At 33.6% G+C, this 15,155-nt stretch overlaps 1 protein-coding gene across 1 annotated transcript; it reads right to left on the bottom strand.

The window, feature by feature from the left end:
- Positions 1–102: 102 nt before the first annotated feature.
- On the bottom strand, positions 103–3,347 carry LOC133796340 (protein DUF642 L-GALACTONO-1,4-LACTONE-RESPONSIVE GENE 2-like). The gene is made up of 3 exons (XM_062233810.1): positions 3,194–3,347; positions 1,319–1,831; positions 103–874 (listed from the first exon to the last, which is right to left on the bottom strand). Exons 1-3 carry the CDS (start codon positions 3,264–3,266, stop codon positions 333–335), a joined length of 1,128 nt encoding a protein of 375 aa, XP_062089794.1. The 5' UTR covers positions 3,267–3,347; the 3' UTR covers positions 103–332.
- Between the last annotated feature and the right edge of the window lie 11,808 nt (positions 3,348–15,155).

The following is a 15,155-nucleotide window of genomic DNA, read 5'->3' as shown; positions in this document are numbered from 1 at the left end:
TGGCAACATTTATAACCCTTAACAATATAGTTTTCTTTATGATCTTAAAATTTTGGACGGCTAAAAGTGGTTGTTACGTACTCAAAAATCAATAAATACAGCTTGACAATAAATATAAAAAATATGAGATGATTTAATAAAAACAGTACTAACACATAATCAATCTCATATTTCTTAAATTACAATATTAAACCTATATGTAGTAAAGAAAAAAAACTAAAAGGGTCAAACGAATTTTCTCTTCTCTTCTTCTTTTTTTTCCTTGAAAAAACAATCAAACGTACGGATCATGGAGGAACATGATCAACCTCACATAAATCTCATAATAGAATTTAAGCATGTACTACTTTTGTTGTGCGTTCGCTGATCAACCTCACATCATCAATCACAGGTCCACAAAGAGAACCACTGTGGTCACTGGTCATGGTGTAGAACGTGCTGATGAACATGATACGTGTGCGCTCGCCGTTGGCCTTGAACCTAAGCTTGGCAAGTGCAAACCCTCCTTTGCCGGCTGATTTATAAGCAACCTTAACTGTACTGTTTCCGGCGAAAGCTTCCAACCCCAAATTACCTTCGCAAGCATTCTTAGCGTCTCCGACGGCGAACGTCAGCACATAAGTCTTCCCTATTATCGTTCGGACAACTTGAGTCAAGGCACTCTCTTTTCCGGCGACTAGCTCGACGGCGCGTTTGCCCTCCGGAACAGCAAAATGGTCAGAATCAACGTACTTGACTGCCTTAAGGGACTCGATCATCCACCCTGGTAATGGGCTGTGATCATCTTCAATCTTGGGTGGGATTAGGACACCCGACGAGGTCTTTGGTAGCACGTACGGTCCTTCTTCGAAATTTCCATTTTTCAACAAATTATCTGCACCCAAAAAAAAACACACACATTTAATAAATTATAAATGTAGATCATAATAAAGTTAAATTTGTTTCAGTTAAATATCATATTTTATCTTTTACTTTAAAAAATTCTAATAATAATTCTCTATTATTATAATGAAACTATTTACTGTGAGTTTTGTTTTTATTGTAATTAGTAAAATTTACAAAAATTAATTATACTATATCAATTATAATAAGCCAGGAGTAAAGGGTTTTATATAAAATAGTATTATCTATTATTAATACTGAGAGTTCCTATAAAAAAAACATGCTGAGTTGATTACTTGCATAATAAATTCACAATACGAGAAGTAAATACTTAATTAAGTGTAAATTTTTTGTCAGGCCTAATATTAAGAGCTACGTACTTTGGTCAAAAACAAAGGCACACGAGAGAGTTTAACATATTAAAAGTTATGTGTACCGTTTCCACGTTTAGGAGGGCTCAAGAGCTTCAAAGCGATTGAGTCAATGAGTGGACCACAAGCTGGATCCTCCTCAACACCTGGATTATGGATAGAGATTTCTACTTCAGAAGCCTCTGCTAAGAAACCCCATGCGTATGAATCCCAGCCATTGCTGCTATACATGGTCTGCATCGGCAGCATTCCCCAGTCATTGGGCTCCGAGTTCGGCGAGACCGACACGTTGAGCCGCTCCTCTTGGGCGCAAGTCCTTGCTGCGCTGAACGTTAGTGAGTAGAATTGGCCCTTTGCCACCTTAATCTTTTGCTTGATTGAAGCTTCGTTGCCCAGCCTCACCGCATACGCACCCGCCGGCACTATTAGTAGCATGTCACCTTGTTTGTGACCTGATTTTATGTACTCAACGTAGCCTGAGATTTCCCATTTGGGAATGGCAGTTTTGCTTGTCACTAATGTGCCTTTCATGTCCGATGGTTTGGGACCATACTCGAAGTCTCCATTTGGTAATAGGCCTGAAAAATTAAGTGTTGGTAATTAATTAGTACAATTTAAAAGGAATAATAATGTAACAATTTACTAAAGTTTAGTTACTTGATAAGACAAAGGATTAAACCATATGATTATGTCACATGGGTTCCTGTAGGCCTTTTGTTTTTTATTGATTGCTTTGTTACTTGTGGTACTTTCTAATTCATTAATAGCTATTCAACAACCTACCCTAGCACATGAATATACTAATAATAAAATAAAATAAAAAAATGAAGTAGGGTACTATACGATTCAAATCCCAAGACTGGGATGTAAAAGTAAATGACATGAATGCCCTTGTTCAAGGATTAGCAAGATGAGATAGAGAAGAATAATATGTTGTTGTGAAAAGAGTAAATTCGTAAAATACTAAAAATTATAGGAAATTCAAAATGACATATCCAAGTCATTGTCAACTAAGAAATACAGCGCAAACCGACTGGGTTATCACGTGACCAAAGATCTGCATGACATGCATATCTACTAGTCTTCCAAAATCATGAAATTGTGTTTCTTCTTTATACTTGGCAATAATAAATATATCGATTTAAATAGTAAAATACTACCAAATTAAATGATGATAGTAAATAAGCAAGTACTCTTTTTTTTTTTAATTTTTTACTTTTTAAATTATTATGTGTTGGGGATGATATATAGAATATAAGGATGAGACTTTAGTATGAGAGAAGTGAACTGACATAACACAGTACAAGGGTTGTTTTCATGCTTTATTTATAAAGAAGCTAAATTTATTGTACCCAAACCAACTCATAAAACAGAGAAATAAATGAAAAACCAGCCTTTCGAATAAACATATCATAATTATTAAAACACCCTCCATGTAGTCTCACAAACTTACATTCCTCTGTTTTTTTTTATAAAAAAGATCACAAACCTAGAAAATTTATAATATTCTTTGATCTAGAAAAACTTCAAACGACGCAAACTAAACACACATATACAAAAAGTAAAAGTGGATCAAGCTAAGCTTTTCTTAAGAGATAAATAAAGTAGTATAGCTAGGAAAGAAAAAGAATAAGTAATTTGCATGTATAGATCGATATCTATAAATATAATATCTGCATTTACATAAATACATCTTACATCTAAAGTCTAATTAATGTTTGAAATTATTAATGGAAAACTTAACATACTATATGTAATATAAGAGAAAATTCAAATGTATATATTTGAGTTGGTCTTGTTTGAAAATCTTGAGAGTAATGTAACTAAGTAGAGAACCGTATATAAATGTATATGCACTAAACTATATATTATGACCAAAATAATTGATAAATGCAGTACCAAAACATCTATATATGTGTATATATCGATAGAGAGCTTACCATAACTGACGGTAGAGGCTGATGAGTGGCAGATGGCACACAACAGCGCCAGCAGCGTCGTCACTCTGTACATCTTTGCTCAGATGAAGAGAAAGAGATAATGAAATGTCGAAATGGAAGAGAGAGAGAGTGTGTGAGAGAGAGAGAGAGAGGAGTTTGGAGTTGGCGTTGGGATCACAAAGGTGACATTCGGTTTTATGTATTTCCATTTATGAAAATGCCACTCAATTTGGAGAAAATCACAATTCTACCACTGCAGATATATCGTCTAAAAGTCATCGTAGTGCCACTTTCCTGGAAGATATGTAATGTAATGCCATTATGCAATTAATATTTTATGCAATCGTGACTATTTCTTTTGTCTACGAAATTAGACTCTGGTGGCATACTCTTCTTAGTTTTTAAGTCAATTTAATGTCTGCAATAGAAAGAAAAAAATATGTAATTATTTGACCAGGTCAACACAATACACTGTTGTAATTTTCTTTCTTCTGAGATCTTATATAATTTCTTGATTTATTTCTGTCAAAATAAACTTGGATCATATTCAAAAACTCAAATATCAACTCATTTTCCCAATCCCCACCTGTTAATTTTCATTTATTGTTCATATGTATTTTGTGTCTGATCGGTCTTTTTTTCTTTTCTAATGTTTATTGTACTCTTAATTTGTATATAACGATGACCTTTCCCTGCGTTCTTCTAATCCAAAAACATAATTGAAGGAAGGAATTTCTTGGATTTAGTAAAAACGACACGTGTGAGTCTCATTTGATTCGAAATATATAATAAAATGGGTTCACAAATTTGAGTAAATAAAGAAATAATTCTTTGAAAGTGGAGGATACATTTTTCTGGGGTAGGTTAAAGACAAGCAATCCATAGAGGCACATGTACTTCCTATAAATGATAAAACAAGGTCTGTTCAAGGGTATTATTGTCCTTTTGAAAATAAGATAATTGTCAAATTCAGAGTTTTCATCAAAGTTATTTCAATTAAATCATAACTGCACTCAAGTATTTAAAGAAAAACTATAAGAAAATGACAAAAACAACCTTAGAGAGTACATCATAGGCACATGGGTTTGGATGAATAATCATAAGCTGTTGTCTCTAGATCTCTATGGGAAGTTGGACTGAATGGGACAGCATGCAATTGAAAAATATGTATATATCCAAAAATAAATAAATACAAAGAACAATAAAAAAATAATATTACTATTAATAAGATGCCTTGTTCATGGCCTAGTTCAATCACATCCCAATAAGATTTGATCCTTTTCTTTAATACGTAGCTCGTGGGAACAACAGAGGAACATCAGATCAACCAAACTGCACATTCTCAACCCCCTCACTTTATTTTTATCATTATTTTTTTTTTTAAAAGAAGAAAAAAGAGTAATGATACAAATCTTTATGTAGGCAAGCCATGTGCAGAGATGAGGATCTTGATTTGAAAGTATTGGCCTTTGATTTTAAATAAGAATTTACAGCCAAATGAATACATATATTATACATCAGTTATTATAATTTTATAATGTCTTGATTTATGGTCGGCAATAATTGTGTAAATTTATAAATAAATATAGCGGTTGTATATGGTACAGGACAAGCTTAAGAGGGTGATATGTGTATAAATTTCTGGCAACAACCAACATCGAGGCATGTGTTATTGAGTATGTTTAAATCAATCCCATGAAATTAAGAACCTTAATCCTTTTTTTAAGTAAACTCATACCCACAACCAAAAACATTTGCAAGTCTATTAGGTTGTTGTTATATATATTCCCATCTTGTTGCTTTAATCATGTTACTACTTTCAAGTTTTTTTGTTCATATACCTCAATAATTTCAATTTACTCCCATTATTTCAAAACATAGAGATGCAAAAGTTTATATATTTTGGAAATTGTACTTAAATCCGAATATTTTGAAAGACAATTATCTCTTGATTAGTGCAACCATTATTATCATGGAAGTTGTTATTATAAATAAAAAATCATTTAAAAAGAACAAATTAGGATTTTGGATCTTTAAAAGAAAGCCTTATTAAAAGTTTGAAATGAAGAAAAAGTTTCTTGTTTTCCATATAATAATTGAGTGCGTGTATGAAACACGTAACATTTACATTTTGTATATAAGAGTATTTAATATCAATTATTGATTAATGTGAATATGATAAGAATATCCTCCAAAATAGTTAGACAATTAAATATATGGACAGAAATGATGACGTATGTATTGATAGTTAGGAATTTGAAAGCCTAGTTTTCTCGCACAAAAGGTTACAACCCTACCAAATACTTCGCAACTATAAATGACTCTCTCCCTTGTCTTTATTCTAATCCCTTATGCGAGTATCGTGTACCCACCCACAAACTTGCCAAACTCACTTAACAACTTGAATAACAATTACAACTAATTATCCCTTGCTCCCTTACCAATTCCTTACTCCTACGTGCCTACGCATAAGTCAGAGGGGGTCTATCAATACTGCTTGCCAAAAGTCTCATCTTGTCCTCAAGGTGGAAGTGCCGAAATTGCTCTTGTATGACTCGAAAATATTCCCATGTGGCTTCAAATTTAGGGCAGGTTAACCCACTTGAAAAGGCCCTGCGACGCTACCTTATGCCTGCTTGGCCGAACTTCCAAAACAACTTCAGGTTCCAAAATCCATTCCAACTCCGTTGTCAACCCTGGTGGCAATGTAGTAGCTTGCTAATGTGGACCAAGAGCAGCCTTGAGCATTGAGACATGGAACATCGGGTGAATTGATGCATTTGGAGGCAGCTGAAGTCGATAAGCAGTCATGCCTATTCAAACAATGATGGGAAAAGGCCCAAAAAAATGAGGTGTCACGTTCTCATTAGGCCGTTTTGACATTGTCCTCTGCCGATATGGCCTCAACTTAACATAAAAACCAAGTCTCCTACCTCAAACTGAACATATCTTCATTTGCGATCTGCTCGAGCCTTCATTTTCTCTTGTGCACGCTGGAGGTTTTGTCTCGACAAACATAGAATGTCATCTTTGGCCTGCAGGTTCTGTTCCATTGTCGACACATGAGTACTAGTCGGTTCAAAGCTTATAAGAGGCGGAGGATCTCGATGATATACAACACGAAAAATGAGTCATGCTTGCCAATGAGTGAAAAGACGTGTTATACCAATACTCTGCCCACAAAATCCATTTGGACCATTGGTTGGGTTTTGAGCTAACAAAACAACGAAGATACGTTTCCAAGCAGTGGCGGAGCCACACGGGGGCATATGGGGGCACGTGCCCCCACTTAAATATTTTAATTATTAATTTTATATGTAATTTACTATTATATCTTTATATAATTAACAGTTAATTTCTTATTATGTTCTTTTTACCCACTCAATTTCTTTTATAATTTATTTTTATATATGTAATTTACTATTGCCCCCTCATTTAAAGACTTTAAAAAAAAATTAATAGTAAAATTCATAATATGCCCTCTATGTCATTTGCTTCTCCTTCCGCCATTGATGAGAATTGTAATTGAATTTATATTTAATGTATTATTTTCTTATGCCCCCACTACAATTGAATCCTGGCTCCGCCATTGTTTCCAAGCAACAGTTGACCACCTTCGTTTGCCCATTGGATTGCGGGTGATAAGCGGTACTTTGCTTCAAGATTGTACCTTGTAAATGGAAGAGCTCTTTCCAAAAGAGGTTGAGGAAAATCTTACCTCTATCCGAAACAATAGAACGAGGAACACCATGAAGCTTGACGATCTCGCGAACAAAGACAGTAACTACTGTAATGGCAGTAAAAGGGTGTTGAAGTGGTATGAAGTGACCATACATGCTCAAGTGATCTACCACCACCAAAATATAATCGAACCTATTCAATGTCAGTAATCTTTCGATAAAATCCATTGAGACGTCCTCCCATACTTGTTCTGGATTGGCAATGGCTGGAGCAAACTGGCTGAGGACTGTGCTACGTATTTATTTTGTTGGCAAATGGCGTACTCAGCCACAAATTTATGAACATCCTTTCGCATTCTCGGCCAACATAAGTCGGCTTCCAACTTATGAATTTTTTTGAAAACACCTGAATGACCTCCCACAATACTATTATGGTACTCCTCCAGCAGTAATGGTATAAAAGAAGATGTTGAAGGCAATACTAAAAGGCCCTGAAACTAAAGACACCCTTGGACCAGCGAATATCCCCCACATTCTTGACCCCTTTCCAACTCCCGTACCACCTTGGATAAGGTAGGAACCAAAGTTATATGTGCCTACAAATCTGGTATTGATAAAACATTGGCAACTGAAATCGCTGCTAGAGAAACCTCACTGTGGACATGAGATAATGCGCTTGCTGCCTTATTTTCTAACCCATGTCTATATTGTATCTCAAAATCATACCCCAAAATTTTAGTCAGCCATTTCTGATGCTATGAAGAAATTAATCTCTGCTCCAATATGCACTTTAGGCTCTGTTGCTCCGTTCTCACCAAAAACTTCATCCCCAACAAGTATGGATGCCACTTTTGAATAACAAGTACAATAGCCATTAACTCATTTTCATAAACTTACTTTGTGCACGCTCGGGGTGACAACACTTGGTTGTAAAATGCAATAGGTCTCTGGTTTTGCTTTAGAACATCGCCTAGTCCTGACCTGGAAGTATTAGCCTCAAGAACGAAAGGTGCTGAAAAATCTAGAAGAGCTAAAACAGGGACTGTGCACATAGCTTCTTTGAGTTGAAGGAATGCCTCCCGCGTGGCTAGTGTCCACCCAAAGGTGTTGTTCCTTAACTGGTTCATGACTGGGCGAGCTATATTTCCATAGCCCTTTACAAACTTTTGGTAGTAGCTAGTGAGTCTTAGGAATCCTCTAAGCTCCTTGATCGACTTCGGTATGTGTCAATTGGCCATTGCTTCCAATTTTCCCAAGTCAGTCGCAACCCCTTGAGTTGAAATGATGTGACCGAGATACTCAACACTTGCTTGGGCAAACAAGCACTTATTTTGGTTTTCATACAAACTGTGATGCTGAAGCCGCTCTACCACCAACTCCAAATGGTGCACATGTTCTTCCAACGACGGACTATAGACCAGAATGTCGTCAAAGAACACTAAGATGAACTTGCGTGAAAATTCCTGAAACACCTCATTCATCAGCCCTTAAAAAGATTTTGGTGTGTTAGTAAGCCCAAATGGCATGATAAGAAACTCGTAGTGTCCTTCATGCATGCGAAAGGCTATTTTCTCAATATCCCGAGTTGCCACTCGAATTTGATGGTATCCCGACTTTAAATCCAACTTAGAAAACACCTGAGCACCGTGCAATTCATCCAACAAACTCATCAATCATCGAAATTTGAAATTTATCGGCCACTGTATCCTAGTTCAAAGCACGATAATCAACACAAAACCTCTAACTTCCATCCTTTTTCTTAACTAACAAAATCAGGCTAGAGAATGGACTTGTAGATCGCCTTAAGCGATATTGGAGACTTGCACAAGCTCGGATCGCCCTGCAGTGTTACCGAAGCACCCCCATCTCAAACCTCATCACCATTGTTCTCCAATTCACTTGCATATTTCTCAACGTCTCTAACCCTTTAATACCTAATATCACATCTGGAACCCTAGTTCCAAATGCAGAAAATCAGTTACTACTAGCAATGCTCCCAAGTCCAACTCTAGTCGAGCACAAAAGCCTTCTGCCACACCTTACCACTTGTTCCCAGTAAAATTTTGTAACATGTGGTGGGTATAATGGGGATTCCAGTGGCTGAATCAACATCCATAGAGATGAAGTTGTGGGTTGCCTCACTATCAATGAGAACAGTGACTGGTTGTTGCCCTATGTGACTTGCGAGTTTCATAGTGTGAGCTGAAGAAATTCCCACCAGTGAGTTTAGAGACAATGTTGCCAACGTCTCTTTTGTAGCCATCATCTTGCCCGAATCCGGCGTCGGTGGTGGGGATTCCGTCAGAGATACTGTCTCTTCTTCATCCATTGTTAACATAATTTACAAAAAAAATTGTTCACACTCATGCCCACAGTGGAACTTCTTATCACTTAAAACAAACTCTTCTTGCTCTCTTGTCTTGGTATTCAGCTTCAGTCATCCGACGTATGGGCGGTGGATTCATTGGTTTTGTGACACTTGAGCTGGGCGTAGCTAACAATTGCCTTGTGGACACAGGGGATGCTAGAATCAATTTCGCAATGAAAGGGTTCATCACAGCCTTGTATGGTGTAATCAGGCTGAGATTGGGACTTGTAGTAGAGGCCCGTGTTTCCTGGCCTGTAGCAAAAAAATGATGCCCTTCCTCAATTCACTGGGTCATTTCCATGATTTGGGATAAGCTCGTGGGTTGAAGGATATGAATATCCCATTTAATGTCTTCCTTCAGGTCCTTCACAAAACTTCACTTCAAGATGTGTTCAGGAACGTTGGGAACACGAAATGCTAGAGCTTCCCACCTTAAGCGATAATCCTTGATGGTGGTGGTCTGAACAATCGACATGAATTCCTCTGATACAAAACCAACCGGAGCTTCTCGAAATCTCAGTACGAGTAGTAGCTTCTTCAATGTTTCCCATAAGGTGCTTGAGCACCTCTGATTTTCCCATTGAAACCACGTAAGAGCATCCCCACCCAACCGCACAATGGTCGACTCTAGCATGAGGGGTTCCAACATCCGAGTCAACATAAAATACCTTTCTTCCCTGTAAATCCATCCATCAGGGTTATTTCCAGAGAACAAGGGCAGCTCCATTTGTAGAAGACGGTAGTCTTGACCATAACATTGAGCAGTGTAATACGACTCCAAATGAGCAGGTGATGACGGTGGAATATGATTAGTAGCTAGTGGTGGAGGTGGAACAAAATGAACTGCCAGTGAACCCGAAGTCGGCACTGACGAAACTTCCCCGTCCATTGCTCGTCTCTGTCGATCTGCACTTGCTGCGATATCATCGGTAGAGATCTTCCCCGAAGCTTGCAACAGCTGAGCTAAGTGTGTGTCCAGGTAATCCATCTTCTTCACCATGGCTGGTAATTGTTGAACCTCTGATTTCAACACTTCTATTTCCTTTGGTAGCTGCTGAAATTCCGACCGCACCTCTGTCAATTCTCCATGAAATTTTGATTTCACAACTTCAAATCTCTAGTCTCAAATCTCCAATTGTGAATCATTTTTTGATCCCATTGTTGATCAAGTGCTCTGATAGCACTTTGATAGGAATATCCTACAAAATAGTTAGTCAGCTAGATATATGGACAGAAATGACGAACGTTTTTATTGATAGCTGGGAATTTGAGAGCCTAGTTCTCTCCCACAAAGAATTACAACTTTACCAAATACTCCACACCTACAAATGACTATCTCCCTTGCCTTTATTCTAATCCCCTACGCGAGTACTGTGTATCCACTCACATAATAACCTGAATAACCAATTACAACTAATTATCCCCTGCTGCTCCCTTACCAAATCCTTTCTTGCTCCTACGTGGGTACACATAAACTAGAGGGGGTTTATTAGAATATCATGATCAATTGCTTAAAGAAATTGTGTTTATCAAAGTGTCATAACATAACATGTAAGGTATAATGCCAAACGGATTTGGCCACGTAACAATGCAAGTAATAATGCTTTTTTTTTTCTTACCCCTTTTTATAAAATGAAAGGAAAGTAGAAAGTAGATGCTTAATTTCAGTAAATACATTGTTTTTTAATTGTAAGCAAATGTGTGTGTGCTTACCCCAATTTAGGTGATATGAATTCTATCATATTATATTTAAGATTACCAACATTCATTAGATAGATATTATTCTAAATATTGATTTTAAAAAATATACAGTATAAATAAACTTAAAGCTCGCATTAACAAAAAAAATTAAGCTACTTCCATGTGGAGAGAGATCCAATAAATCTACTTATAAATTAATTTATTTTTATAATAAATTTCCTATACTATGAATATATTATCATAAATTATCCTATACTGAATCAAATAGATACATAGAGAATAAAAGAGCATAACTTAACAAAGCATTGGTGTCGGAAATGTGATTTTGTTGTTGTTAAGCAATAATAGAACATTTTATACATAAAATCTAGATTTACAATTTTTATAAGGATGTTCAAGCTAGAACATGGAATTTTTGCTTTGACCAGATCTGGAAAGATACTAGCAGTGGAATAGCAATGAAATTACATTAGTATATAGTAATACAATACATGCAAATTGTTCTTTTCCAGATAGAACAGAATATGATCTGTTCACTTTTACAAGAGAGCCAAAGAATAACTTTACTTATTCTCTTCAAGTCCTGCCAGTGGTCCTTGAAAATAAATAATCAGTTTTCAGTACTATATTACATGGGAATTTCAAGAGATGATCCATGATCATAAACCCCAATAGAACCATCAAGTATAAAATAGAATTTGAGGGGGAAGAAGTACATTTTTTCAACTGTCATGTTGTTATTTTCTTCTTTTTCCAATAACCTTCATCTCAACTAGAGCAAACTCCACCCTTACTTAAAATGGTGGAACTCTTCAGCATCTCTCACAGTGATCTCTTTGCCAACAACCGTATTGATGTACTTTGCTGTATTATGACAGCTTTGGCACATGTATAGATTCTCTGTTTACCCAAATAGGTGTCCCAGGGGCCAGGGCATGTATTGACCACTTCCCAAACACAGACATATGCATTGTAATTATATATATATAGACCAGGTAAAAGCAAAAGAGTTTGGTTAGTTTTAAAGTTATACACTCTCTAAAATTTTAATAAAAACTGATTTATTATATTTTAAAAATATATATATAATATAATAAATTATAATTCTATAGTATATATAAGTATTTATATCAATAATTTTTACATATATAACATCTAAACACAATGTTTACGTAGATATATATCTTTACATGACTACAATAATAGTTACAAGAAAATTAATAATATAAATAAAATAAGAATATAAAAAGTCATAGTGTAGACAATAGTATATATATATCAACTATTTTTAGTTTCTAATATGTCTAACAATGTCTTTTGGTAAATTTAATGAAGAAAAAAAGTCCAATCATTTGATACAAATAAATTATCACACAAATTTATAAAATAAAAAAAATGATATGTATGATTTTATTATGTTTAAATAAATATGATTTGATTATTTAAATTATCATAAAATATCTTCAAAATATTATTTATTTAATTTTATATTTGTTCTGGTTTTTGAATTAGTCAGTGACAACAAAAGATTATATATTACATGTTTAATATAATATTAGGTTTAATTCAATTTTATTTAAGTTATAAAATATATGTTTTTATTATTTTTAAATAATTATCATAGTAAAATATCTCAAAAATATATTATTTTAATTTGTTTAATTATTTATTTATTTAAGTTTAAGTTATGTTTACAAACTACCGTTAAATATAAGAATATTCGATTATATATAAGAATATTTCATTAAAGTTAACTAAAAAAATTAAAAAACATTTAAAACCTAAAATTTATGTTATCTACACACTTTTTATATATAAGAAAATGTGTAGATAACAGAAATTATTGGTTTGAAATATTTTTTATTTTTTTTCAGTTAACTTTAATGGAATATTCTTATATTTAACGGTAGATTGTAAACATGATTTAAACTTAAATCAAATTAAATAAATAATTAATTAAACAAATTAAAATAAGATATTTTTGAGATATTTTACAATGAAAATTATTTAAAAATAATAAAAAACATAAGTTTTATAACTTAAATAAAATTAATTAAACTTAAACTTAAACTTCACGAATTAGAATAATGTCATATTAAACACATAACATAATATAATCTACTATCAACTAGAAACAAACTTCTTTTTTTTTAAAAAAAAACTAGCAACAAACTTAAATTTAAAATCCATGTATAATATTAATATTATATTAAACATATAATATATAATCTCTTGTTGTCACTGCCAAATTAAAAAATTAGAACAAATATAAACTTAAACAAAAATAAAAAATAAATTAATTAAAGATATTTTATGATAATTTAAATAATTAAATCATATTTATTTAAAAATAATTGAAGCTATTAAATTCATCAAATTCAACAAAAGACATTGCGAGTTACATTAGAAACTTAAAATAGTTGATGCATGTATACTACTCTACACTATGACTTATTCGATTTTTATTTTATTCTATTATTAATTTCTTTTTAAATATTATTGTAATTTATATGTATGTCATGTATCCGTGTAAATATATATATGTATATATATATATCAATGTTGTGTTTAGATGTTATATTTGTAGAGATTATTGATATAAATATTTATATATACTATAGAACTGTAATTCATTCTATTATATATTGAAAAAAAATAAACCGGTTTTTATTTGTTATACCCAGATTTCGAGCCTTGAGAATTGTGATCTCGAAAGCTGGATTCGTCAGGTGTGAGCTCGCAATATCTAGAATACGTGTTCGCAACCTAGGCACCGAACCTACAAAGCAGGTGGCAACCTCGAAGATGGGTAGCCTCGAAGTCCTCACAAGCTCGAAAGACAGACATCGGAATACGTCTATTCTCGTGTGGCCTCGGATCAGAAGTTCCGAGCCTGACATAAGTGTGAGCTCGAAACCACCTGATCTCGGAGAAAATATTACAACTCGAAAGTCACTCAGAGACCTGAGATGGCATGATGCTGACGATGTAGATTGCTGACTTCGAACATCTTAGTGAGTCACTTGGAGAGACGCAGTCTACATTTATTGTTGTAACTTCCCTATAATAAAGGGATATTTATTATTCAGTTATACGCCCCTGGTCTTCAAGGGACGTTTCCTTGTATATAGGAGTTACAGGCTTTTAAAGCTAGTAAATTTATTAATGTAAAAGATAACTTCCCAGAGACGTGTGAGAAAGTATCCTGAGACTTCCTCTATAAATAGAGAAGTCCTGTACCTGTGTAAAGGACGGAAATTTTGTGATCTTGAGAGAAGCTCTGGAGAATTCATCCTTGAAGAATTTCCAGAAATTTCCTAAGTTCTAATAACAAATACTCGTGGACTATGCAAGGTTAACTGCTGAACCACGTAAAAAATCCTCCTTGTTTTATTGTATTTTCTGGCCATAAATATTTACTGTTTACGTACTCTACATTTCAAGTTGACGAAAAACGACGTCAACATTATTAAAATTACAGACAATGTTTTGCCCTAATTTTGTAATACATTTATGTCATACATTATATTAAACATATTTTATTTATTTTTATAATATTGTTTATTTATTTAAAATTTATATGATAGTTTAAAAATAATAAAGACATACATATCATGTTTTAACAAATTCACCAAAAGACATTACGAGATACATTAGAAACTAAAAATATTTGATGCATGTATACTACTGTTTACACTATGACTTTTTTATTTTATTTCTATTATTATTTTCTTTTTAAATACTATTGTATTTTATATATAAGTCATGTAGTCATGTAAATATATATTTATATCAACGTTGTGTTTAGATGTCATATATGTATATATTATTGATATAAAAATTTATATATACTATACAAGTATAATTCATTTTATTATATATATATATATATTAAAAAAAACAATGAACCAGCTTTTATTAAAATTATAGACAATATTTACAATTTTAAATCTAAACAACTTAAATTTGCAGTTGCTTCTATCTTGTATATATATACTATATATATATCTCATCAAATAATAAAAAAAGTAATAGCCTTTGCACTCTTCAAGTCAGTGCCAAACTCCAAAAACTTCACAACTCTATATTCTTTTGCATAAAAATCCATTGTTTCATATTCAGACTATTTATACTCAGTAGAGAAATTACAACTTCAAAAACGGAAATAAAAGATTCAACTAAAAAATGGAAAACTGTGAAGAGCTTCCTCAAC

The sequence above is a fragment of the Humulus lupulus genome, chromosome 8 (assembly GCF_963169125.1).
Source record: "Humulus lupulus chromosome 8, drHumLupu1.1, whole genome shotgun sequence".
Classification (NCBI taxonomy): Eukaryota; Viridiplantae; Streptophyta; class Magnoliopsida; order Rosales; family Cannabaceae; genus Humulus; species Humulus lupulus.
Note: the sequence above shows the minus strand (reverse complement) of the source record. Positions and strands in the feature narration are given on the sequence as shown.